Source organism: Anguilla rostrata, chromosome 13, assembly GCF_018555375.3.
Source record: "Anguilla rostrata isolate EN2019 chromosome 13, ASM1855537v3, whole genome shotgun sequence".
Classification (NCBI taxonomy): domain Eukaryota; kingdom Metazoa; phylum Chordata; class Actinopteri; order Anguilliformes; family Anguillidae; genus Anguilla; species Anguilla rostrata.
The window spans coordinates 35,546,736-35,574,157 of NC_057945.1; the positions used below are offsets into that span (position 1 = coordinate 35,546,736).

Sequence of the window (27,422 nt, forward strand, 5' to 3'; positions counted from 1 at the left end):
TTTTTTTATTGAATTTATTTATTTTTTAAATCCACACAAGCAGCCTCGTCTCTCAGGGAGAAAGAGAGAAAGAGAGAAAGAGAGAAAGGGAGAAAAAGAGAAAGAGAGAAAGAGAGAAAGAGAGAAAGAGAGAAAGAGAGAAAGCACGGCTGATTTGGGAGACTCACCCGCAGGAAACAAATATACGTTCACAGTATGCACAAACACAACACATTTATTTATTTTGTTTTTTAAATGCACCCGATGCAGACCCGTACGGGCTCTGTAACACACATCGTTTGTAATCCTTGCTGACGTGAGAAACGCAGTCCTCTTGCGCTACCGTGGTTTTCAGCCGCAGCTGAACACAAAACCGTGAAGGTCTGTCAATATCATCACTTTAATACGCGGTTTTTACCCCAAAAAAATCCAGTTACAGCCAGCCAGTGCACTTCAGCCCCAATGAAACAACATCAGAGGGTGGAATTTGGGAGAGAAAAAAAATCAGGAGTTTTTAAAAATTTATTTATTTATTTTTTCCAGGACATACAGTACACACCTCCAGGTTAATTTCAAATATTCTACAATATAAAATGGAAAACTCATTTGAAATTGTAATATAAATAAACAATTTCGGGTTCCATAGAACAGATCTACCCCCCCAATCTACTTCACTGCAAGTTTAACAGTCGAAACTCAGAAGGCGAGACCTGCTCAATCCGACGCCGTGGCAACAGGCCTCACGTTTTTAAAAGCATAATCTTTTATTTTTTTTTATTTTTATATTTTATAGCGGGACAGCTGACCTCCGTCAAGTCACGGCGCGTCTTTAATGGGCCCGCGGATATGAATCAGTCATTAACGAGGCGGACGGGCGCGAGGCAGCCAGACGCCAGCGCGCGTTTAAATAAATAAATTATATTTGTGAAACGGCGAGGGGGCGGGACGCGCTCGTCCGTTCGGCACGCGAGTCGCATCGCGAAAGCGAAAGATACGCAGCGGCAGCGGCGTAAACACAGATGTCTGAAAATATATTTTTTAAAAAGCGTTTTTTTTGTTTTCGATCGCGTGAAGCCGCAACTCCGACAAGATAAGAACGCGAGGAGCCGTTCGCGAGCGCCGTCGCCGACGACAACGACACACACAAAAAAAAGAGACTAGCGCCACGCTAATCTGCGCTCTCCGCTACGGCGCGATCCGAAGGCAAATTAAAAGAGGGAATTGGCTCTTTCAGCGGCCCGTGTTCCGGGGCCTGAGATTACATTCTGCGGCAGCGTCCGGAGGGGCCGCTCTGCTCTAACAGGGCCCGCCGAGGCTCCGCACTCCGGCTGCATTATTCATTGGGCCCAGAACTCCGCACCTCACACACCGAGACTCCGCACCTCACACACCGAGACTCCGCACCTCACACACTGAGACTCCGCACCTCACACACTGAGACGCCGCTGACCCCCGCCAGCCTCCTTTACACGCGCACACACATATACACAAACAAACACACACGCACACGCACATATACACACACACACACACACACGCGCGCACACAAACGCACACACACACGCACACAAACGCACACACACACACACACACACACACACATACACACGCACGCACACACACAAACGCACACACACACACACACACACACACACATACACACGCACGCACACACACACACACACACGCTTGTTTCCCAGCGCGTGACACACTGAGTTTAAGTAGCATGGATTAGCGAACGGCACAAAAGGAGGCGGCTGATGGAGTCCATGTAACGGGGGGGTGGGGGGGGTGGGGGAAGCGCGCGTCTCTCCTCCGCGTTTTAAAAGCACGGTCCCTCCGCCGTAGAAAAGGCCTGCCAGACCGGAGCCGGCGTTTACTCACACAATCACGCAAGCATCAGGCAGCCGCCGCGGCAACCATCCGTCGCCGCACGCACGCACACACTCACACACACACACACATAAACTACTCAAGCAGGAAAGGGGGTGAGGGGGTGGGGGGACGGGTTCCGTCTTTTTGTCTAGTAAATAAGGCGACGTTCAATTACAGAGCGCGGGCACAAAAGCCTTACCCAGCAGTTCAATACAAAGGGGAGAGATCCATTCCTCCATCCCTGAATAACTTTGCACCTCAGTGCACTCCGCAGGGAGAGAGGGGTGGGGGGGGGGGGGAGAGAATGGAGGAGAGGACAAGAAGATGAAGGGAGGAGGGGGGGGTTAAAAAAAAAATAAAGGAAATAAAAATCGAAGGCCCGCAAGCTGGGTTCAATTTCAGAGCTCTCCGGGGGGGCGAGTGACCTGTGCATGTTAAGGCAGAGGTCAGGCAATTATGAGCAGGCACCCCGGCCGCCTACGAGTGCCCAGGACCCCTGCTTGTGGGAGACGGACCCAGGGGCGCAGTAAAGCACAGAATGGGGCTCGTGGCGCACGGGCCCGGGAGTGACCCGCAGGTAAGCATTGTGTAGGCCAGCCACGGGAGGCCCAGAGCCAGCTCAGACTCAGAAACAGACCTGTGTGTGTGTGTGCGTGTGTGAGAGAGTGTGTGTGTGTGTACGTGCATGTGCGTCTGCCTGCGTGTTTGTGTGTGTGTGTGTCTGCCTGCATCTGTGTGCATGTGTGTGACAGTGTGTATGTGTGTGAGAGAGTGTGTGCGTGTGTGTGTCTGCCTGCCTGCATCTGTGTGCATGTGTGTGACAGTGTGTATGCGCGTGTGTGTATGCGTGTGCGTATCTGCCTGCGTCTGCGTGCGTGTGTGTGTGTCTGTGTGTGTGTATGCGCGTGTGTGTGTGTCTGTGTGTGTGTGTGCGCGTGTGTGTGTGCGTGCGTGTGTGTGTGTGTATGTGTGCGTGTGTGTGTGTGTGTGTGTGTATGTGCGTCTGCCTGCGTGTGGAAAAAAATGAAAAAGGATGAAAGCCGGTGCTGTTATAGCATGATTACAAGCTTCCCTTTGCCAAACTGAATTTGTTTTTGCAGAGCACTCACTGGCTATTTTTATAAGTACAGCAGCTTTATGGTCCCATAAAGATCACGGGAAGAGTCCACGTTAATCAGCAGCCAAAACACATAAAAGACAAGTCTTTCCCCCCCTTTCTGATGTTATGACTGACCACCATTTCAAAACAAGCCCTGTGCGTCTGTCCGTCACTGCAGAACGTATCTATTATTATTATAAGTTTATTATCGGATAACAGTGCTCAGTTTGCCTCAACATGGAAGAGGGCCCGTCTTAACACACTGATTACTTCACTGTCTGGGCTGGGCTTACAGAGAGACAGAGAGAGAGAGAGAGAGAGAGGAACAGAGACAGAAAACATTCAGGGCTGCTGAACACTTTCCGAAGGTATTTAGAATACGAAGCTTTTCGAAAGGTCACAGTTAAGTTTCTCAGGGGAGAAAATGAAGCGCGTGGCTGCGATCTCCGAGCGGATACCCGTCTCCTCCCAAAACAGCCGCTCCTGTTCTCCGAGGAGGATAATGCCACCAAATTTAGTCGCAAAGTACGGTTTAATTTAAATGCAAATACCACAAATTCAAAATAAAAGCCACCGCATGGCTACATTTCCAATCACCGTCCCTAAAGTTCAAAAAACGAATTAATGTGCGTTCTCGCACGTTTTTTTTTTTTTTTTTTGCAACCGCATTTTGAATTGAGCAGCAGAAGCCGGGGTGTATTTATAGGACTGTGACATCACTGCATTTTTTTTTTTTTTTCTGCAAGCGCAACCCTCAAAAACCCGGAACGTTTAAGACACAGCGAGAGAGAGAGAGAGATAGAGAGAGAGACAGAGAGAGAGAGAGAGAGAGAGAGACAGAGAGACAGAGAGAGAGAGAGAGAGAGAGAGAGAGAGAGAGGCATATTTACTTTTCAAAAATCTAAGAGAGGGGAAAAAACACATTTTAAATGTCTCTCTGCCACAAGCTCTCGGTCCGACCCTCTCGCCGCGTCTGACGGATCCGCCGATACGCCGGGGGGGGGGGGGATGCTGGGGGGGGACGCCGGGGGGGACGCGGCGCGGCGTTAGCATTCGGCGCACGGACCCGCCGCCGTCCCGCAAATCAGCGCGCGGCGCGGCGGAAAACAAACCGGTGTGACCTTTCGCTTCCGCTGATCGCCCCGGAGAAGCTAATGAACATTTCCACAAACATTTGCCTTCCAGAGTAATTCTAATTACGCGCCGGGTTTACAAAAAAAAAAAAAGGGAAGAAGAAGAAGAAGAAGAAGAAGAAGCCACAGTTCAGACTCTCTCAGATGAAAATAAACATTTTAATCAAAAAAAAAAGAGAAAAAAACGGCGTTCGAAGCTTTTTCGATTTTAGCTAAATCTCCCAGCTCTGGCATCTACAAAAAAATAAAAAAATAAAATAAAAATAAATAAAAAATAAAAACTCTATCCAGTATTGACAGCGGAAAAGGTCTGCTTAATTTGTTTCCACAAGAGAGGGAGAATGTACTGAAATAAATCTTTAAGCATCAAGCACCTGGCTCCTCGGGCCCGAAGAATTAAAGCAGCCCGATCACGATCGCTCTAATCCTCACAGGGGCTCTCTGATCCCGGTCGACGCATCGCGACGGGTTCTGCGGGAATCCAGAAGGTTCCGCGGGAGGAACCCGGGGCCGTTCTGTTCTGTTCCGCGCTGCGTGACAGGCGACTCTGTTTTTCATTCGGTTTTTCATTTTTCATTCGGTTAAACCTCCAGTGGAAACAACGCGGGTTCGAGTGCACACACAGAGACAAAGAAAGTAATGACTGTTGTTTCTTTCTTTAAAAAAGAAACAGAGACCTGTTCCGATTTTAGGCGGCAGGTACAGAAGGCTACGGTGTTCGCGGTGCGGGACGAACGGAGCGATCTGTAAGCGGGCAGGAAGTCCTCTCAGCTGAGGGAGGGCCTTTTTGCCCCGTCTCTGCTATTCAAAACGCCAAAAATGTAGACACTCGCCATGAAAGAGTAGCAGAGCCTTAGCCTGTCTTCTGTTTAGAGGTCGTAAAGGACAAACTGCAACACAAACCACGTCTTGGCCTCGTCTAATTCCCGACACAAATTTGCAAGCCGGTATTTTTTGATTTCCCCGTTTTGCAATCCCTGCTTGATCACATACATATATAAGCCTGTCCTGTCACTTGGGGAGCTGATTTCTCAGATTAGTGTCCACGCAAGCCAGCTAACTGTTGCTTTTGCTGACGGCCAATAATGTGTTGATAACAGGCCACTGACTGACCGCTCACTGGCCAATGACAGGCCATTGATACCTGGTCAGGCAGAGACGTTGCTGCTATAAAGACCAGCTGGGGAACCCCCCTGCCCTCTGAGCCCCTCCCTCCCTGGGCTGCTCATGCACACTCACGCACAGACTCAGCCCACGGCTCGGTGCTTTTAGGATGGCAGGTGATTCAGCGCTCGGCGAGCACACTGAGAACAAAAACTGCAGCGCTCCACCCCACCCCCACCCCCACCCCCCCTCCCCCTCCCTCCGTCACGGTTAAATAGAGAACCTGAGTCCAGCTCGTAGTTTGCGTTTCAGTAAAATTACAGGCACAAACAACGCTGTAACTAGGAGACAGTTTCCACACTGCCAAAAAAAAAAACGAGAAAGAAAAAAGAAAAAAAGAAAAAAACCGAGGCGTTTACATAACGAGCTAAATTTGGATTCAAACTGTGCTTTCAACCCCGCGCCACATTCCAGCATAAACATGAGCGTTCTGCTTCCCTTTCAGGGCCCGGGGTGAAGCAAAACAGCGCTCGCTCTCTGAGCCGCTGCTCATTTGGCTTTCTGCAGAAAACCTCGCGCTGCATGAGCGTTTCATTACCATTCAGCAGCGCACGTTCTGATTGCAGAGATCCGGCCTGGAAATGACAGAGCGGGACCCATCCTGGTCTAGCGCCCCTGGTGTACAGGAGGGCTTGCACGGGCTGCGCACCGGCCTTGCACACCCTGATTGCAGAGACCCTGCCTGGAAATTACTAGAGCGGCCCCTTCTGTACAGGGGGGCTTGCACGGACTGATCGCACAGATCTCTCCCTCCCCCCCCCCCCCCCCCCACAGAATGGACAGCTCAGCAACATCTGCGCTCTTTTGATTATCCGAGGGAAGGAGAGGCAGGGCAGCCAGACGACCCGCCCAGAGGACACCGCTCCGTGCCAGGGCAAGATTAAAACTGGGCACCCGGCGCCTTGGCACGCCGCGCCAGGGGCGATACGAGGCTGGCAGCGCCGGTGCTGAAACCGTAACAAAAAAGAAGGAGCGAGCCAAAAGGGGGCACCGCGAGGGGTCAGAGACAGACCCCGCCCGGCGGAAAACGCAAGAAGAAGAGACGCTGCTTTTATTTATTTACTTTTATCCCCCCCACGCCCCCCCCATCCCTCGAGCGGTCTGGCACGCACACGATGCCCGGGGGCTCGTAATTTAGAGGCTCTTTATCAGACGCTTCGCACAGAAATTAAAGGGCCTTCTTTCCCCTCTTCAGTTCACTAAAACGCCATTAATACACAGATTCAGCTCTCATAGCACGATGTGAGAAAATACAGTTACTCGTTTTCAGTCATTGTGTGACTTTTTTTTTTGAAAATTAGTAATTACTTCAAAAAATAACACAGGGAACGTCTTCAGCTGGGTCTGAAAGCGGAAACAACAAACCATACGAGGCTTTCCACATGCCGGATACAGCCAAGCAAAGATTAGATTAAGAATTCAATAGTTGTTAAGGTTTTGACACCATTTCCAGAACGTGCATGTTAAGATCAGGTATTCGACTAGGACGGAGTGTAGCACAGTGGGTAAGGAACTGGGCTTATAACCGAAAGGTCGCAGGTTCGATTCCCGGGTAAGGACACTGCCGTTGTACCCTTCAGCAAGGTACTTAACCGAAATTGCTTCAGTATATATCCAGCTGTATAAATGGATACAATGTAAAAAAATGCCATGTAAAAGTTGTGTAAGTCGCTCTGGATAAGAGCGTCTGCTGAATGCCTGTAATGTAATGTCAACTAAATCAAACACTAATACACACGAACATCATGACATGACCGTGACTGTAACTCTGCAGACTCGTCTTTCGCGTCTGTTCAAGGTGACCTCTGTGAAGCTTGCTGCGGTTTCTACCCAAACAACCGTCCCGTCTGGACATGCAGCGCTATTTCAGACGAGGCCCGAGCCGGCTCTCAGTCATCGAGGCCTTTCGGCTTTGAAGCCCTAAAGCTAACGCAGCCCTAAAGGTAATGTAGCCCCAAAGCTAACATAGCCCTAAAGCTAATGCAGCCCTAAAGCTAATGTAGCCCTAACGCTAATGTAGCCCTAAAGCTAATGCAGCCCTAAAGCTAACGCAGCCCTAAAGCTAATGTAGCCCTAACGCTAATGTAGCCCTAAAGCTAACGCAGCCCTAAAGCTAACATAGCCCTAAAGCTAATGCAGCCCTAATGCTAATGCAGCCCTAAAGCTAACGCAGCCCTAAAGCTAATGTAGCCCTAAAGCTAACGCAGCCCTAAAGCTAATGTAGCCCTAACGCTAATGTAGCCCTAAAGCTAACGCAGCCCTAAAGCTAACGTAGCCCTAAAGCTAATGTAGCCCTAATGCTAATGCAGCCCTAAAGCTAACGTAGCCCTAAAGCTAATGTAACCCTAAAGCTAACGCAGCCCTAAAGCTAATTTAGCCCTAAAGCTAACATAGCCCTAAAGCTAATGTAACCCTAAAGCTAATGCAGCCTTAAAGCTAATGTAGCCCTAAAGCTAACGTAGCCCTAAAGCTAATGCAGCCCTAAAGCTAACGTAGCCCTAATGCTAATGTAGCTCTAAAGCTAACGCAGCCCTAAAGCTAACGTAGCCCTAACGCTAATGTAGCCCTAAAGCTAACGCAGCCCTAAAGCTAATGTAGCCCTAACGCTAATGCAGCCTTAAAGCTAACGCAGCCCTAAAGCTAATGCAGCCCTAAAGCTAATGTAGCCCTAAAGCTAACGCAGCCCTAAAGCTAATGTAGCCCTAACGCTAATGCAGCCCTAAAGCTAATGTAGCCCTAAAGCTAATGTAGCCCTAAAGCTAACGCAGCCCTAAAGCTAATGCAGCCCTAAAGCTAATGTAGCCCTAAAGCTAATGTAGCCCTAAAGCTAATGTAGCCCTAAAGCTAATGCAGCCCGCGACGGTTCAAACGGTCTTTTTTGACCGCGGCGCTCGGATTGAGTAACGGGGCGAGGGAAGAGCTGCTGTTCGGAGCCTCGGGTCACGCCAGGCGTCCCGGGCCGGGGCTGAGCCTCGCCGAGCGGCTGACGCCTCTCCGGTTTGGGCTGGGGGGGGGGCGGGGGGGGAGAGGTTTGGAATGACGCTTTTTCAATAAGCAGTAACCGCACCGTTTTAGCAACGCGTCCTATCCGGGAGAATCTCTCCAAATTGCATTTAGACAAACGATTGGGGCGCGGGGCGTCTCCGAGGGGCCGCTGGTTACCGGGCTGGCGTGCGCTGTCTGTGTGCGCTGAGCCATCTCCAAATACAGACATTACAGGTGCGGGGAGCGGGAGCGCCATCCGAAACCCGATAACACCCAGAGCACCTCGGCCCTTCGCCCGCAGCCCTCTCGGCCCCGGGATTTAGCATTTAGCTGCCCCCCCCCCAGCCCCCACTCTAGCCCCCCCCCCTAATGAAAATACAGACAGCACCGTGTCGGGAATCAATTCAGGCTCGATGCGTTTGGACTTCCTTTTTTTTCTTTCCTTCTTCTTCTTCTTCTTCTTCTTCTTCTTCAGAAAGGCGGTCAAATGAAACATGCGCTGCGCAGCGCGGAGGACAATGAGCTCAAAGAAGAGGGGGAGGGGGGAGGTAATTTGGGGAGGGGGGGGGCAGCGAGCAGGCACCTCCAGCAGCCCGGCGGCGGGCCGGCAGCACGACTCCTTTCACTCTCCCACTCCAATCAGCCGCCGCTTTCAAAACAGTCATTACACAAAAGAGCAGAGGGGGGAACGGAGGCGCTAAGAGGCCATTTCCCCCAAACAGCCCGAGAGGGATTCCTCTCCTGACACTTACTGTTAACGCCGGGCTGGGAGGGGGGGGGCTGGGGGGGTTATGAAAAACAATGAGGGGAGAAGGGAAGGGGGGAAAGAAAAAAAGAAATAAAGAAGGCGATAGTAATGGCGAGTCCTCTCCGCCCGGGTCTTCTTCATCGGTATTCCAGACGCCGTCGTCGCCGGAGTTCTCGTTTTCGGCGTCTCTCGGCTCTTAAGTTCTTAGTTTAAATTTTGTTTTTTGTTTTTCGTACTTTTTTTGTACATCCAAGAGATGCACTTTTGGGCTTAAATGTGCCGCTTGACTCATGGTGCTCTGAGAGGGCTCTTTCTCAGGAGGAAGACACTGGCAGTCACGCTCTGACAGCGCTGAACTGCTCAGCAGTGATGTCATCATCACCCAAATCTGTGCGCTATGGGACCAGAGGGGTGGGTTGTAGGACTGGGGGTGGGGTTTGGGGACCAGGGGGCAGGGCTGCGGGACACAGATTCCAGGTTGGGGCGGGAGGCTAACGTCCGGGAATCCCCCCCCCCCCACCCCCCTCTGGTTCTGAGCTCACATCGAGATCATCGCCATTCCTCTCTTCCCTACGCAGCCCACCGTGTAGCCGGGATACAGTGAGGTCCCAGCTCAATTCCCACCCCCTCTCCCACCCCCCCAGCCAAGGCGCCAAGAGCCTGGAGTACTGAGAGAAGCAGAGGTCTCATACAGGAGCAGGCACACACACATCACTGCAGCACAGCCCAGAGGAGATGTACAGCAAGACCTGCCCCCAGCACATCTACAGCAGAGCCCCTCCCCTCAGACCTGCTCACAGCACATCTACAGCAGAGCCCCTCCCCTCAGACCTGCTCACAGCACATCTACAGCAGAGCCCTCCCCTCAGACCTGCTCACAGCACATCTACAGCAGAGCCCCGCCCCCTCAGACCTGCTCACAGCCCATCTACAGCAAAGCCCCTCCCTCAGACCTGCTCACAGCACATCTACAGCAGAGCCCCTCCCCTCAGACCTGCTCACAGCCCATCTACAGCAGAGCCCCTCCCCTCAGACCTGCTCACAGCACATCTACAGCAGAGCCCCGCCCCTCAGACCTGCTCACAGCACATCTATAGCAAAGCCCCGCCCCCTCAGACCTGCTCACAGCACATCTACAGCAGAGCCCCTCCCCCTCAGACCTGCTCCCAGCACATCTACAGCAAAGCCCCTCCCTCAGACCTGCTCCCAGCACATCTACAGCAAAGCCCCTCCCCTCAGACCTGCTCCCAGCACATCTACAGCAAAGCCCCTCCCCTCAGACCTGCTCCCAGCACATCTACAGCAAAGCCCCTCCCCTCAGACCTGCTCACAGCCCATCTACAGCAGAGCCCCTCCCCTCAGACCTGCTCACAGCACATCTACAGCAAAGCCCCTCCCCTCAGACCTGCTCACAGCAGAGCCCCGCCCCTCAGACCTGCCCCCAGTTTACGTCAGGATCAGGCAGAGGAGCTCCCGGCCCTAATTATGCCCAGAGCCCGGGGGCTGCCGGATCACCCTCAGACTCACTCACTAATCACTGCTGTGTGCTGGAGAAGACCTGAGGAGAACGCTTTGATCACTTTTTTGCTGTGTGTGTGTGTGTGTGTGTGTGTGTGTGTGTACATGTGTGTATGTTTGTGTGTGTGCAAACTTGTTTCTGATTTACAGCATGTACACACATACCCATAATCGCGTATAGCCGACATGGGGGTTCACATATTGCCGAGCTCCTCCTGTGGAAGCCCCCCCCCACCTGCTCCACACTGTGGGGAAGACCAGGCTGATGTAACCGTACTGACTGCAGGCCCCCCCCCTACTCTACACGGTACAGAAGACCAGGATGATGTAACCGTAGCGACTGCAGGACACCCCCCACCCCCACCCGCACCCCCCCGCTCCACAGAGTGGGGAAGACCAGGCTGAGGCTGATGTAACCGTAGCGACTGCAGGCCGCTCCCCCCCGCCCACTCAACGTGTTACAGAAGACCAGAGTGATGTAACCGTAGCGACTGCAGAACACCGCCACCCCCACCCCCCCGCTCCACGGTGTGGGGATGTCCAGGGTGATGCTGATGTAATGCTAGCACCTGCGCCCCCCCTCCCCTCCCCACCCCCCCGCTCCGCGGCGTGGGGAAGACCAGGCTGAGGCTGATGCTGATGCTGAAGCTGATGTAATGGCAGCGCCTGCAGGGCAGCACTTAGACTGGCGCGGGCCAGGCTGGCACGGGAGCGCCGGCCCACTTTCCGTCTTCTGCTCCATTACCGCGATCCGCGTTCCCGGAACGCCCCGCCCCCCCCTCCCCTCCCCATACATCCACCCCCCCCCCCCCTCCCTGGGCCAAATCCGGCCACACACCAGCAGCAGAGAGGGAAAATCCTGTCTCCCCGTCTGTCTGGAGGGGGGTGGGGGGTGATGGGGGGATGGGGGGGGCAGGCTGTGCCAGCCTTGCGTGGGGCGTACAGGGCCAATCCTTCTCCCCCGGGGCGGGGCAGCTCTCAGCCCGGGACAGGCGTGGGCTGCCGGGGTCATGTGACCCAGACCACCGGAACCTCAGAGGTGTTTAAGCAGCCTCTGCTCATTAATGGCGGGGTGTCACGCCAGTTTGGCTGCGCTCTGTCCCATGCGCAGCCGGACTGAAGACTGCGCAGCCGGACTAAAGACTGCGCAGCAGGACTGGAGACTGCGCAGGCTGACTAAAGACTGCGCAGCTGTACTGGAGACTGTGCAACGCCCTCCACACACTGCAGGTGCTGCCCCTCTCCTTACACTGCAGGTGCTGTCCCTCTCCGCTCACTGCAGGTGCTGTCCCTCTCCTCACACTGCAGGTGCTGTCCCTCTGTCCCTCTCCTCACACTGCAGACGCTGTCCCCCTCCTCACACTGCAGGTGCTGTCCCTCTCCTCACACTGCAGACGCTGTCCCTCTCCATACACTGCAGGTGCTTGTCCCTCTCCTCACACTGCAGGTGCTGTCCCTCTCCTCACACTGCAGACGCTGTCCCTCTCCACACACTGCAGGTGCTGTCCCTCTCCATACACTGCAGGTGCTGTCCCTCTCCGCACACTGCAGGCGCTGTCCCTCTCCTCACACTGCAGACGCTGTCCCTCTCCTCACACTGCAGGTGCTGTCCCTCTCCGCACACTGCAGGTGCTGTCCCTCTCCGCACACTGCAGGTGCTGTCCCTCTCCTCACACTGCAGGTGCTGTCCCTCTCCGCGCCGTGAGCCGGGTTGGTGTAAACAACACTTAAGAGCAGAAAACAAGCAGATCAATAAATATGGATCCGGGACTGGAGAGGAGGACTGTATTTAAACACTGTTCTATTAAAAACAGACAGACGGTGGGGGGGGGGGGGGCACTGAAAGTGATGAGCGCACGCTCGTTTCCACGCACGGCCCCCTAACGACGCCTCTCTCCGCTCAAACCGAGAACAAAGCCCAGGTCCTTCGGCGGGGGGGGGGGGGGGGGGGGGGGCACGATGCGTTTGATCTTCAGGAGGATGAAGGAGAACTCCGCCCCCCCCCCTGCATGACGCCCCTTCCTGACAGAGAGAGAGCGCAGCCTCAGACCGGCGGGACGCCGGGGGAAAGATGGAGGTCATCGAGCCGGACCGTGCGGCAGAAGGCGGCCGGTTTGGGTCTGTGAGGGCGTGGCTCTGTGGGCCCATGGGGGGGGGGCGGGCTCACCTTCACGTTTAAGTGCCGGCGGCTACGTCCCGCGGCTACGTCCCACGCCTCCTCCGGCGGTACGGAAAGGGAGTCCGCGCGCGGGACAGCTACCGAACCGCACGGCTCGTTTTTCTCAGGAACACTACGCTACACACACTAATGCGGGTCAGGAGTTGGTCTTGTAACCCAAAAGTCGCAGGTTCGATTCCCAGCTAGGACACTGCCGTTGTACCCTTGAGCAAGGTACTTAACCTGAATTGCTTCAGTATATATCCAGCTGAATAAATGGATACAATGTAAAATGCTGTGTAAAAGTTGTGTAAGTCGCTCTGGATAAGAGCGTCTGCTAAATGTCTGTAATGTAACAACGCTGTGGAGGAAAGAGGCTTCAGCCGTCAGGCCTGCCCCGCCCTCAGCGCGTTACACGCGGCCCAAAACGGCTGCGTGAGCGCTTAACGCAGTCGGGAGAAACTTAAAATGAAAACCCACTCAGACGGGCCCGGTTCTCTGGGAAAAATGAAACCAGGGAAAGTGTTTGATTAGATGATCTGAGAACTTACTTACTCGCTGACTTTGTGTGCTACTTCCACTGTTTTTCCTCGGGGTTGATTTTCAAAAGCTGACTTTTTCGACTTCACACAGAAAAAAAAAAAAAAAGAGGAAATCATTTGAAGCTCAGATGGAAGGAAGGGGGGTCAACCATAAGGTGAACAACCGAGCAGGGGCTGGAGAACCAACTTTAAACCCTTTAAAAAAGGAAAGCGAAAATTCCCCATGATCTTCACGTACGGCTCACCTCACGCAAGATTACACCACCGCACCAGCCCCAGCGCGTGCGTACCAACCCAGCGCGTGCGTACCAGCCCAGCGCGTGCGTACCAGCCCAGCGCGTGCGTACCAGCGACGCCGTGTCGAGCAGTAGAAGTCTGTCTGTGGGACGTGCTTTGCCGTAGTACAGCTGTCTCTGTTTTCTTCCTGTCGTGTTCCTGCACCTTTCTTTGTGTGCGCATAAAAAAAATTAACAGCCGCGACGGCGCCCGCTCAATAAATCGCTGAGCGCTGCCCCAGATTCCGTTTTAATCCGGCTTTTGGGGCGACGGGAGCGCGGGACGCTCGACGCACGCACATCGGGCGGCTGAAAGGGCCGCTTATAGAGCCCCCCGTCCTTCCTCCCGCTCCCCTCCTCATCCTCACTCCCGCCCTCCCCCTGTCTTCATCAGATCGGTTTTATCGAGTTTCCCACTAAATGCTTGTAAAGTGTTCCTCATAAACATGCAACAGGAAGACTGGCGGGCGGGGTGGGGGTATATGGGGGTGTGGGCTGGGGGGGGGCGGGGGCGGGGGGGTTGACTGACAGGCGAGCGGTGAGACTGAAGCCTCTTGTGATGTCACAAGTCTTGGCGCACCTTGTCTGTTGGTGTAAACGGGCCGGTCTGAGCCAGCGAAGCTGACCTCTTTTCAGAGGACGGGAGGAGGACGCCCGTCACGCTCCACAGCATCGCCGTCCGCCGCGGCGCTTCCGACCGACGCCGCGTCGCATTCCAGTCATACAGAAAAGCCGCCGCGCATTCCGATTCTGCCGCCGTCCCTCCGATCTAACTCGCAATCTGGCGCCTTCTCATCCGCGACCGCGGCCAGAGGAGGCGCTTCCAAAACATCGCAATATCAACCACCGACTGATACCAAAACAGAATATCAACTGACGGATTCCAAAACATCGGAATATCAACTGACTGGTTCCAAAACATCGGAGTATCAACCGGCTGATTCCAAAACATCGGAATATCAACTGACTGATTCCAAAACATCAGAATATCAACCGACTGATTCCAAAACATCGGAATATCAACCGGCTGATTCCAAAACATCGGAATATCAACCGGCTGATTCCAAAACATCGGAATGGAATGTCGCTCTCTATACGTGAACGCAGAAAGAAAACGCCAAGCTGCGTTAGGCGTGGGAAGCTGCGTCTTTCCAGAAAGACTCACCACATCACCGGGAACATAAAGCCCTGTGTCTGCTCCCGGGTAAGGACGGGTAGCGGGCTGTTCCTACCTGCTGAATACGTCCCTTTGCTACTCGCAGCCTCTTTTCTCTCCCTGCAGAAACAGCCTTTTCACCAGAACTTGCGCTCAAGGTCAATCTGTCAGCAGCACCCGAACGGCCGCAGCACAATTAAGACGAACGCAGAAATAACTGCTTTTTCCCGAGTGGAAACGCAATTAATTTCCAACAGCGTGAAAAACTGCACTGTTGTCAGGAAATGTACTGCAATCAATACGGACGAGCGACAAATTAATTTTTTTTTTAATCCTCTGATTACTTTTTTTTTTAAAAAGGCTGGGTCATACAAAGGGATGCTAGTGACAACAGTTAGAATTGTGCTAGCTTATATTTATTATTATTATTATTATTATTATTATTATTAATAATAACAACAATAATAATGGATTTTATTTGTAATGCACTTCTCTTAAAACACAAAGCACTACAAAGTGTAAAATATAACAGAACAAAGCAGTTAAAACACAAACAGAAACAGAAATCCACACACACACACACACACACAGAGCAGCTAAAAGCAGGTTGGGCAGCCAGCTCGATTGGAAGGCACCGTTTCAGTTTTAACTTTATCAGGATGACCTGGGCAGGTGACCGGGTGCGACAGGGAGACAGGAACTCAATGCTATCGTCTGAAGTGAAAACCTACAGGACGGTAGATCTCTAGGTAAGGGTGGGAGCCTTGTTAGGGTTGGAGTGAGTCTGGCTTAGTTAGGAACAGAGTGTAAACCTCACCAAGGACGTTAGACTTTCTGTTTTGAGTGATCTTAAGTTAGGGTTGGGTGATAATACAGGACTGTAGATTTAGCTTTTGAATAAGTCTGACTTTGTTAGGGTTTGGAGTGATAACACAAAGGACAGTAGATCCACGTTGAGTGAGGTCTGCTTTGTTAGGGTTGGAGTGAGAACCTACAGGACGGCAGATCTCCAGGAACAGCGTTGTAGGAACCACTGCCCTAACCACAGACGTTGATAACGTTTGCAAAGAGGCGGGTTTGTAAGAGTTTCTTAAAAGCTATCCTGGCCTGGGCTTATTGTTTAATATCAGACTTTGTGATATTAGACTTCTATATAATGAATTCAACAGCACCGACTCAATATTTGACATGGATCCTGCACTTTTGCCACGCAGCTGATAACAGAAAAGGAGACGATGGTTTAAGAATTCGCCAGAAAACTTTTTTTTGCGTGACTTTGCGAAGCCTCTGAAGGGATTCGCTGGGGCGGTGGAGGGGGGGGCGGGTGGGGGGGCTCGAAGTCTCTCGGCTCCCCGACTCCGAGGACACGCTGTAGCGTGTGCCTTCGGTCCTCCGCGGTTCCCAGAACACAGAAAAGAGACGTCTACACCGCCACACCGCCATCGCGCCGCCGCCGCCGCCGTTCGCTCGCTCGCTCCCTCGCACGCCTTCCTCCCCCCCCCGCACGAATCGCGCGTCGCCGCCGCCGCCGCCGCGTAAAGAAAACATCCCGACATTGAGAGATCAAACCCCCGGCGCTCGCCTGTAATCCATAAATACACCTTCAGAAAGGAGGCTTCAGCAATCTGTCACTCCGCCGTCGCCGCGGCAGCGCAGGAGCTGGAGCTGACGCAAGAGTGACAGGTGAGCTATGGCGGGGGGGACGGGGGACGGGGGACGGCTTTCATCATTTCCCCACGGCCCCCTATTGAAAGGGATTGTCGCACCTACTCCCCCCCCCCCTTTAATAAGTTTCAAACAGGCGCGTCCTTAAAGCAAAATCTCTTTGCCATGGAGAACTTTCGGTTTATAAACACGAGGGCGGCCTCCTCCTCCGACGGCACGTGGCTCGTTATCCTGATGCGCAGAATAAAAATTAAACAATAAATAAAAAACACGCGAGATTCAACGGGATAATCCCGTCTACCGATAGCTTATGAATTTCCTCTGAGAAAACGTTTGCTACAGCAATCGCTAAAAAAAAAAATAAAAATAAAAAAAATCCCTCCAGCTTTAAGCGGCTGAGCGATGTTTCGGGTTCCGATCTGCGGCCCGGCCTCACGCGAGCCGCGCGCCAGCGGCCGCGCGCGCCAGTCAGGAGCGCGTCGGAACGAGGAAATCAAGGGGAGACGCGCCGACTCCTTTCCATTAAATGATAAAGGAGGGAACGGCGGGAAAAAGAAATGAACCAATTTAAAACGGCCGGCCCACAGGTCAGCGAAAACGCCGCCGATGTTCTTCCCCACTCTGACACACAAATAAAAACAGAATTTTCAGTTCTGATTTTCCAACGCGCAGAGCCTAAAAGGTTTGTGTTTATCTCGTCGGAAGCTGTTTATTCACTATAGAATATTAAAAAGCCTCCGGGCTCTGAGGGGATGTATAAATCCGTGCGCTTTTTGTTGTTCCTTGTACGCGGAAGAAAAACAAGCGTGTTCTGTCGTATAAAAAAAATATTATATATATAAAAAGACTCCACCGCACCTGGCTAACTGGAGGAGACAAAGAGGCATTCGTTTTCTTAAAGATAAACAATCGGGAAAAGCAGGCAGACAGCCAGTCTTTAAACCTCATTACACAACGAAATAAAGTTCTAATATTTCCATCACACTGCAGAGGTACTGCACTACATTGAGGACTTTCGGTAATAAAAATGTTCCAACCACTAATACACAGCAGAAAATAGGAAGAGGAAACACACTTGGTGTTTTGATTTTGCAGTACAAGTAGTATCAACGGATGTTCAAAACAATTAGGGACATATTAGTAACAGAGCCTTGCAGTGCTGTTTTTACTAATAATAAAAAAACACCCCAAAATATCAATTTAAATGTGCACACTAAACTACACCTGTTATTGCTGTATTTCAAGAGGATAACCTTTGCCAATAATAATTTAAAAGTAAAGATCTAAAGACGTAGACCTTGTGTACTCTATGAGGGACAGAACATTCTGGAAGGAAAGTGCCAGCCTGTTCTTGCTAAAGAGAGCAGAAATAGGAATATTAGCTCAATCTGACAAAGGAGACTAAAGAAATGGGAAAGGGGGGGGAGGGCTGACATCTGTGCCAAGGTTCAATACACCCCCATCTGCTCCCCCATCCCCACGGACCCCCATCCCAAAAAAATGAACAGCGTGGTGTTGGCCCAACCAGCCCCCCATTCTGAGGAAGTAACAGTCATAGCAGTGTGAACTCAGAAGCAGCACAGTTTGGCGGTTGGTGCAGTTGGCGCAGTGGGCGCAGTTGGCATGGTTGGCACCTCACCTCGTTGGTGTTCCACCGGTGCCTCTCCTTGGGCAGGGAGGAACATTTGGGCAGACATTCAAGCAGCTTTTTGGGCAGGTAGATTTTCAAATGTCCGTGTTCGTCTGAAACAGGAGAGGGGACGGGGGCGAGAGGGAACAGAAGGGTCAGTCACATCAGCAGCAGCAACAACAGCAATAACAACAAACACAACAGCAACAACCGCAACAGCAACAACCGCAACAGCAACAACAGCGACAACAGAAACAGCAACAATAACAACAAACACAACAGCAACAGCAGCAAAAGCAAGAGAAACAGCAACAAGAACAGCAACAGCAACGACAGCAACAGCAACAATAACAACAAACTCAACAGCAACAGCAACAATAGCAACAGCAACAGGTCGGTCTGGGCCAAGCGGCCAAAATGGGGCTGCGTTTCTGAAGCTCACTTCCTGGTCTTGCTGAGAGACGTTGCTCACTAGCGCCACTGTGGTTGGCTCCAGTATAGGTGTCTCAGCGAGCCATTTTAAAGTAAGTCAATGGCAACAATACGGTCAAAATACAAAGTCAATAATTCTTTTTCCATAAGAAAAGGTAGTCGAAAAGGTAGTCGCAATAGGTGTTTTTTCTTCGTCTAATTTCCCCATACGCTGACTTGTGAAGTTCTAATGCTATTTGGACAAGCCGGTAATATTTTGCGGACGAATCAGGGACAGTTTGCATCAGTACCGAGTCACTGTATCTCACACGCTTAGTGGACGACCGGACTTCAAGTCCCAACTGCGCAGTCTCTGACTCCAATTTGTACAACATGGCGGCGCCCACAAAACTACACTTCCCAGGCTTCAAAGTCCTTTTCACCAAGCCCATGGTGGAGTCAATGGGTGATGTCACAGTGACTTTGTCCATATCTTTCTACAGTCTATGGTCTGGGCCCCCAGGGACAGAAAGCCCTACTTTATGTGCAGACAGGAGAAGAGCCAGAGCAGGTGACTCGGTGTGTCCTCTGAAAACAAAGGGAGGGCATGCAGACTACCGACGAGGGGGGGGGGGGTGGGCCCTTGGGGTGGCGCTCTTCTCCGAATTTCACCCATTGTGACCCATTTCCACTCATTGTGACTGCCAGTCGATGCTGCGCTGACTCATGTACGACAATCAGCCACAAAAAGGAACTGGATTTTAATTAAAACTTTTTTAAAATTTTTTTAAAGGGATCTAGGTGAAAGTGGTCTGCTGATTCGGACACAAACACCGCAAAGGGGGTGGGAGAGAGAGAGAGTGAGAAATAGAGAGAGAGAGGGGAGAGGGACAGAGAGTGAGAGTGAGAGAGAAAGGGGGGAGTGTGAAACAGGAGAGGTACAAAGACACAGAGAGTGAGAGAGAGGAGAGGGACAGAGAGAGAGTGAGAGAGAGAGATCAATAAACAGAGTGAATTTCCTACATGTACACTTCCGCCAGTCTAACTGAATTATTTCTTATTGGCCATGTCCGACCCCGTCACTGTGTGCTGTCCAACCTTCTCACGGGGCCCTGCTGTAGAACCCTGCAGACAGGAGTCCACAGGAGAACCCGTGCCAGTGCAGGAGAACCCCTTTCACACCTGCAACACCTCCCACACACTGCCCCACCACCGCTGCTATCTGTAGGAGGTAATAGGGGTGTAGCAGGGGTGTGGCACAAAATTCTGGGCCCCGTGCATATGCAGTCTATGTGGGCCCCTTAACACTGTAGACCAAAGCAAACTTTCTATCCCAGCCTTCTGAAAACACCCCCCCTCCCCTCCACCCCCACCCCCCACAAGTAGGGCTGAGCGCTATATTCAGCACCTGACGGATGTGATGCTGTACAAATGGGCCTGGTCATTTTTCCAGAGCCAATCTGAATGCAGCCCATTGCTTCAGTAAACTGCCACATCGCTCAATGCGTGCGATAATGCGTGCTATATACCGCTATATGCACTCCTGGCCTTCCCTTATTAAGCTCCTTTATTATTATTATGATTATTATTATTATTATTGTTATTCAAATCAGTATGAATGTCAAGCGTATGCACTTGAAGGAAAAGGATGACGTGCTGGCTGAACGTTTCAGGCCGAGGAGGATATCATTAACGCTTTCCCTCCGACGCAGAATTACTGAGCGCGTTTCCGCGTGCCGTGCGTTGCGATGGCGCACGGCTTCGCGCGGCAGCGTCCGCTCCTTCACACACACGCGCGCGCGCGGCGTCCACCCAACGCGGCGGGCCTCCAGGTGAACCGGCGCCGGACGAGCGGAGCGGCGTGTGCGTGCGTGCGTGCGTGCGCGGTCGTCTCCGCGGTGACGGATGGCCCGGCTTTTAAACGAGCCGAACGGAATGGTTTTAAAATGAAAGGCGCAGGAACAGCGCTCCCGCCGCCGGCCTGCTGAGCGATGTCCCGTCCCGCCCCGCGCTGGGAAAGCTCTCTGCTCCCAAAGCACAAACGCCAAAGGATGACAAAGGGACCAGGCCAGCAACTTATTCAGAGCGTAATTAAGCCTGGTCCATATATCTGGCTCCCTTCTTTCTCTCTTTCTTTCTCCCCCTCTCTCCCCTCTCCCTCTCTCTCCGTCTCCCCCTCTCCCTCTCCCCCTCTCCTTCTCTCACTCTCTCCCTCTCTCTCTCTCTACCTTTCTCTCTCCCCCTCTCCTTCTCTCACTCTCTCCCTCTCTCTCTCTCTCCCCGTCTCCTTCTCTCTCTCCCTCTCTCTCCCTTTGTCCTTCCCTCTCTCTCTCTCTCTCCCCCTCTCAATCTCCTCCCCCCTCCCCCTCTCCTTCTCGCTGTTCCAGAGCGGGCCGGGGGCCTTTCCGAATTACGCTGACGCTCTCCGACTGTGGACCTGTGGAGTCACATTTTAATCACCGCGGTAACGGGCAGATGCCAGGCGAAGGCCATTAGTGCCCGTCTCTCGGGCCGCGTTGCGCCCGGCGCGAAGCTCGCCGCTCATCTGGCCCCAAACGCACGCGCAGATGTTCGCCGTTTAGACGTACCTGCGGCCGCTTTAAATATAAATGCGCCGTCACCTGGTGTGTGTGTGGTGTGTGTGTGTGCGGGTGAGTGTATGTGTTTTGTGAGTGTGTGTGTGGTCCTTGTGTGTGTGGGTTTGTGTGTGTGTGTGTGTAGGTGAGTGTTTGGTGTGTGTGAGTGGGTGGTGTGTAGGTGGAGTGTGAGTGTGTGTGTGTGAGCGTGAGTGTATTTGTGTGTGTGTGTCTGTGTGTGTGTGTGTGTATGTGTGTGTGTGTGTGTGTGTGTGTGAGTGTGTGTGTGTGTGTGTGTGTATGTGTGTGTGTGTGTGTGTGTGTGTTTATGTGTGTGTGAGTGTGTGTGTGTGTGTGTGTGTGTGTGTGTGTGTGTGTGTGTGGTGTGTGGCGTGTGTGTGTGTGTGAGTGTGTGTGTGTGTGTGTGTGCGTGCGTGTGTGTGTGTGTGTGAATACACTAATCAATTACACATTTATTACCAGACGTCCTGAGAAGACGGAGTTTCAGGCAGCTGAAATAACGCTCACACAGTTAAAACCGAAACCCCTCTTTAGCGCGCGGCGCGGAGGCCCAGGGGTTCAGGGCCGAGGGCAGAATACGAATCGGGGTTCAGCGGGGTTCGCCGGGGTTCGGCTCCGCCGTCGGCCGCCATCTGCATGCGCTAGCCGCCGCGCGGCGGTTGATGGCGGCTCCTTTGAAAGCGGACGGAAAGCGCAGATCAAACTGCCTCTTCAAAGCGCGGATCAGAGCCGGGCGGGAGCCTGAGCTCGGGTAACCTCAGCCAAGCGCCCTCTTTATGACTCTGCCGGAAAAACTTTCTTTTTTTAAATTATTTTTTATTTATTTAAGTACCGGAGCGCCTCGCCGGGGACCGAGCGTCCCTGCGCTTTTGGCGGGAGTAACCGCGGCAACCGAAGCACCCGGCAACGGGGCCGTAACTACCGCCGAGGTCGTGTCCTCAGGATTTGTATTATTTTTTGGAAGGTTTTCTTCACAACCGTTTCCAAAGCCCATATTTAATTTCATTCTTTAGTGAGAATGTCAATTTCTATTTCATCAGTTTCATTTAGGAGGGGAATGAACGGTGTCTTAATATCTGATCAAATTTAAGCCTGATCTGGAGAGGCGTGTGTTCAGCATTTACTCACCTAAACGCGTCTACATTTAAATGAGCAAATTAAAAGGGAAAAAGGAGCACACCGCGTCCTAACCCTCCTAAACCTAACCCTCCCCTCTCCCCACCACACCACTTGACCTCAGCATTTTTTAGGTCCCAGTTCCGCCCCGGCCCAGAATCCTCGGCTGTGTCACGGGCGGCGGCGAGTTCGCCCGTGGAGCCGCAGGTACGCTGCTGGCGCTGGCGCTGGAGCTGGGCTCGCCGGGCGGGGCTATCGCCGGGATCTAAAATGGCCGCGCTTTCCGCTCTCCTTCCATTTCCGGAGACGAATGGAGGCGCGACCGACGGGTCAGTGGCTGGCGTCGTGAGGGAGGGGTCATATCGAAGCAAGTCGTGATGAGGGAGGGTGCAGGGCGAGGGGCAGAGGAAAGTCATCGAAACGAGACGTGGCAAAGAGAGGGTGGTGAACAAAAGCCCCTATGCAATATATAACCCCCCCCACACCCCCCACACACCCCCCCCCGGCAGCAGGGCTGTAAAGGAGCGAAATGACTGCACACCCCATTTGGTATTCCTCCAGTGAGCGCGCTCAGACGGATTTGGAGGCTGAGGCGGCGGCGGCTGTGAGATTGGGGGGGGGGGTTTGGGGAGGGGGGGGCTGGGGGGGGCAGAGCAGAAGCACAGGAGCTCAATAACCGAAAACAGCAGCAGGTATTTCGGACCTCTGCGGCCGTTAGCGCGACGGTTAGCGTCACGGGCTAAAACGGCCGCACGCCAGGAAATGACCCGGCCAGGACGCGCGATTTCGGGGCGGGTGAGGGGGGTGGGCGGGGGGTACAGGTTGGGTGCAGTACGCCCAACACAGGGAGGGGGAAGAACAGAACGAACGAACAAAAGATAAGAAAAGGAAAGGTGGAGGAAAAAAAAAAAAAACTCCAACAAAGAGGAGGTAGCGACTGATACGGCAATGAAAAGGAGAGGGGGAGGGGGGGTAAACTTGTGCGAAAAACAAAAAAGGAGCAGGACTGATTTCTCTCTGGGGGGGGGAAGGGGTAAAAATGGTGATGATGGACTAAACGGACGGGTCTATTCAGAGAGGGTAAGCGAAACAGAGAGAGGGGGAGCGACGCGGAGCCCGAAACTCTTCGCCTGACGTCCAAAAAAGTAATAGAAAAACGAAAACTAGCCGACCGCGCGGAGAGAAAGAAAAGCTCCCCGGAGGACAGATCGGGCCGGGTTTCCCTCGCGCCAAATGCCAGTCTAAACCGCTCCGCTCCCCCTGACGGGGCTGTAATGTGCATAACGACAGCCGCTTTTACTGAGGCCGGGAGATTTGGATGCGGGGACCGTTTTTCGGCTTTATTTTCCTCCAGCTATTCGCTATTTTTTATTTTTTTTGTACTTGATGTTGTTGTTGTTCCTCCTGTCGGTGGGGAGGTTGAAACGAGGGTCGTGCCTCGAACCTCAGCGGGCCCCCCGTTCGTCCAGCGGCAGCAAACTATGGCACGTCTGTGTACGGTCAGTAAATGAGGAACGAGGGTCTGTGTGCATTTAAAAAAATAAACTTCTGAAGGTTAGTTAGGTTAGTTAAGCCCTGCAAATGTGCTATTAAGCAGGACGCCAGCGGGGTGAGGCTGAAGATCTTCTGGAAGAATCAACTCAAGGTCACAATACGCACGGTGGAGTTGGGAGTAGGGCTACACACAACACAGCCCCCGTTTTTGTGGGATTCGTAATTATGGCCAAACCCAATCACGTTCTACGCGCTGCCTTTTCCCAAAACGTGTTCAAATGTTCAGCTGAAACTCAACGACGTTTCTTTTTTTTTTTCTTCCATCTAAGGATGTGCCAAGAATAGAACAGTTGCACCGCATTGCATTCTGCACAATTATGACTACTTTCACCCCCCCCCCCCCCCGCAACTATCACCATGACAACCGGCCCCCTCCCATGTACTCTGTCCCACCGCTTTCTGATTTACAACCGAAAATATCGCGGCTCGATCCCAGTCTGGAGACCCAGCGCCGAAACCTGGGCAGGAACAGATTCATTATCGGGGGGGGGGGGGGGGGTGAACTTTGGGCTGGGAATTGAGCAACTAAAATATGCCCAAAAGAAGCAATAAATCTACCCTTGTCAGGCTCTGCGGAGCATTACCATAAATATATCAACCTTTCCGCACTTACGCGAACGCGCGAGCAGCGTTTAGTGCGCAGGTGGCTCCGCTCCGCGACGCAGAGAATAAAACGTTACTGAGCAGCATAAGGACCGTCAATATTTGCCGGATGCAGCGTTCGGGCCCAACTTGTTGAAGTTTCCCAGTTTTACCTTAGATCAGCCCTTTGCTGTATGTTAATCAAACACATTGCTTACTCATTATAGTTCTGCCAGCGACAAACATCGACATCTTTCCTTTCTCTTTTCTTTTTTCTTTATTTGTAAGCATTTTGTTGAAAGCCGTACAAGAGATGGAGCTATAAATAGCCTCCCCTTTACATTTTTAATTTGTAAAATCCTATCCGAGCAGGACGGGCCCCAAGTCCTAGCTCTCAGGGGGGACAAACACTCCAAAATGTGTTTGACTAATATGGGGATGTTTTTGAGGAAACCCACGTTTGAGGAGAAGGGTGGGGTGGGGGGGGGGGGGGGGGGGGGGGGGGGTGGGGGTCTTGGCGCTTATCCAGGGGGCGGCAAACACAAATCACTCTCCGCCGTCCCACCATCCCGCTCTCCACCGTGGCCCACTGCCTGCCAGCCATCCAACACAACCGAGCCACATCGCTCTGATGACATCATCCCCGCCAGCTCGGCCAATGAGCACAACCCCCCCCCACCCCCCCACCCCATGTGTGGCCGGGCTCAGCCCCTTAGCTACCCCCTCTGTAAAATTCAGGTTCCCCTGTGAAGATGGGGGGCCTGTGTCACCCGCTGGAGAGAGAGGGGCGGCAGCAGCACCCCTCCTCCCTGTGGTTAACGACGGGACCCCGGCTGGCGTCTCTCTCACTGCGGGGGCGGCTTTCCTTCCTAATATCGCAGCTCCATCTGTGCTCCAGTGGATCCCAGGTACCCCCCCCCCCCCACCCCCACCTAACTGGCAGGGCTGCTTCCAGAGACCAAAGTTTCTCTCAGCTTTTTCTAAAAGCATGCGGGGAGTTTAAAAGCGAAAAAAGAGCCCATCTCTTTGTGGGGTTGGGGGTGGGGGGGCTGGGAGGGTGGGGGAGGCGGGGGAGGTGCTGTTCGAACCCCTCCCGCGCCCTCTGCTGCAAACGGAGAAACGCGTCGTTAAGAGAGCGCGTGCGCACACACAGCACCGCCAGCCTTCCTCCAGCGCTGCCCCCGGACCGATCACACGCAACACCGCCGCTATTACACACACACGACATAGCTCAGGAGGTAAGACCGATTGTCTGGCAGTCGGAGGGTTGCCGGTTCAAACCCCGCCCTGGGCGTGTCGAAGCGTCCTTGAGCAAGACACCTAACCCCTAACCCCTAACCCCTAACTGCTCTGGTGAATGAGAAGCATCAATTGTAAAGCGCTTTGGATAAAAGCGCTATATAAATGCAGTCCATTCAGTCCATTTACACGCGGGCACGGAGAGCAGCAGTCTCCGCCCCCCAAAGAACGTTCCGGAAAAAAAAACCCCATCTTGCGCGATTACCCTGCTCTCAAACGGAAGCGGGAAAGCGAGTCTGGCGCTCCAGACAGAGTTTGGCGCAAAATGAGAAACCTCCGCACTTCAGCTCACTCTCCGTTACTCCATCCATTTCTTCCCTACCTTATAAAACTGTCATTTTCCCACATTTAACGCGTGTCCCCGGGACAAAAAATATATAAAATAAAAGCCTAACGCTCCTCCGAGACGGCTGTCTGTTAATTATAAAACTTTCCATAATAAAGATAAAGTAAAATACTCAAAACGCAACGTTTACTCCTCCCCACACAGATATAAAAAAGGCCGTCTGGGGAAATTTAGAAAAAAAAAATTTCCCTCCCTTTTTCCTCCAAATAAAACGAATGTGACAGGGATACAAGCTCACTGCGCTGCCGTTTCGGGGGGTGGGGGGTGGGGGGGGGGGTGGGTCTGCATGCCAATTTGTCATATCGCTGATAAACTTTAGAAGTAATCCCTCTCTGGTTGGGACAGTGCCACCGAGGCAGTGCGCCGGGTGCCAACTTCGAGACACTCATTAAACAAGTCAGATTGCATATCTTCTTACAAGCATTTAGCCCCCCTGTTTCCACTCCGCTAAGGGACGCATCTGTCTGAACGATTCGAGGGCCTTCTGGGGGAGCTCTGCGCACAAACAAGCAGCTCCTTTTCCCGTAAATCGCCCCTGTCAGAGGCTAGCCAAGTTAGAAAATACGCAAGGTTCTGTGTGACGATGTTTAGCTAAGCCTAGTACAGGAAACTCCGGTCCTGGATACAGGGGAACTTTGATAGTTTTGCCTAATGCTACTCGCTGCAGCGTAGCGCCAGCTAAGGGAAGCGGAGAGTGTTCTCGGAATGGGCCCCAGCTGAAGGCTCTGCGCTCGCAGCTGCACGCGCTCACATCGTCTTTATCCGAGACCGCAGTTAAGCGCGCAGCGAGAGGGCCCCGAGCTACCCGAACTGCCGAGGGGTGTCCAGGAGACCTCGTAACTCACCGCTAATGTCCGCGCATTACGTCCGTCCCACACAAACTGTAAAACTGATTCATCAGTCAGTCTGCGCAGATACCTGAAAACTGTTATTCAGGGGGTACCCACACACACACACACATAAGCACACACACATAAGCACGCACACACAACCAGGCAGGCAGGCATGCACACACACACACACACACACACACACAAGCACGCAGGCAGGCAGGCACGCACGTACGCATACACCCACATATGCATGCACACACACACACACACACACACACCAGCAGGGAGAAATCCCTCCCATTACATTACATCACATTTCTGTGGCAAACGCTTTTATCCAAAGAGACGTACAATGAGTGCACACCGAAGGTCACAGGAACAAGGACCCAGGCACTTGTAGCATATCTACACTGCTGTGAGCCCGATTTCTGCTCTCTCTGTGCAATAGACTGTAATAACAGCCTGTCCAGGGTCCTGCTCAGGACCCCCCCGACTCCCCCCCCCCACGCCCCCTTCTCTTTTTCGCTACCTGCGAGGACCCTCGGCCTTTAATATAATTAACTCTCCCTTCCCTGGAAACACCAGCTCTGCAGCCAAACCCCTGAAACGCGGGCAGGCTAAACTGGGCCTGTTACATCAGAATGGGGGGGGGGAGGGGTGGGGGGGGGGATGTCCAATTACTGGAGAGGAGAAAGCACCTCCATGGCAGAATATGAGGTCTAGAAGGTTCTGGCGACTTAATCATTAGGAAAGCCTG

At 52.8% G+C, this 27,422-nt stretch overlaps 1 protein-coding gene across 1 annotated transcript in view; it reads right to left on the reverse strand.

Moving 5' to 3' along the window:
• LOC135238573 (calmodulin-binding transcription activator 1-like) overlaps positions 1 to 27,422 on the reverse strand; it is a 443,511-nt gene that overhangs the window by 403,972 nt on the left and 12,117 nt on the right. Inside the window, 1 exon segment of the mRNA XM_064306622.1 lies at positions 17,937 to 18,040. Within this exon segment, the coding sequence (XP_064162692.1) occupies positions 17,937 to 18,040 (104 nt within the window).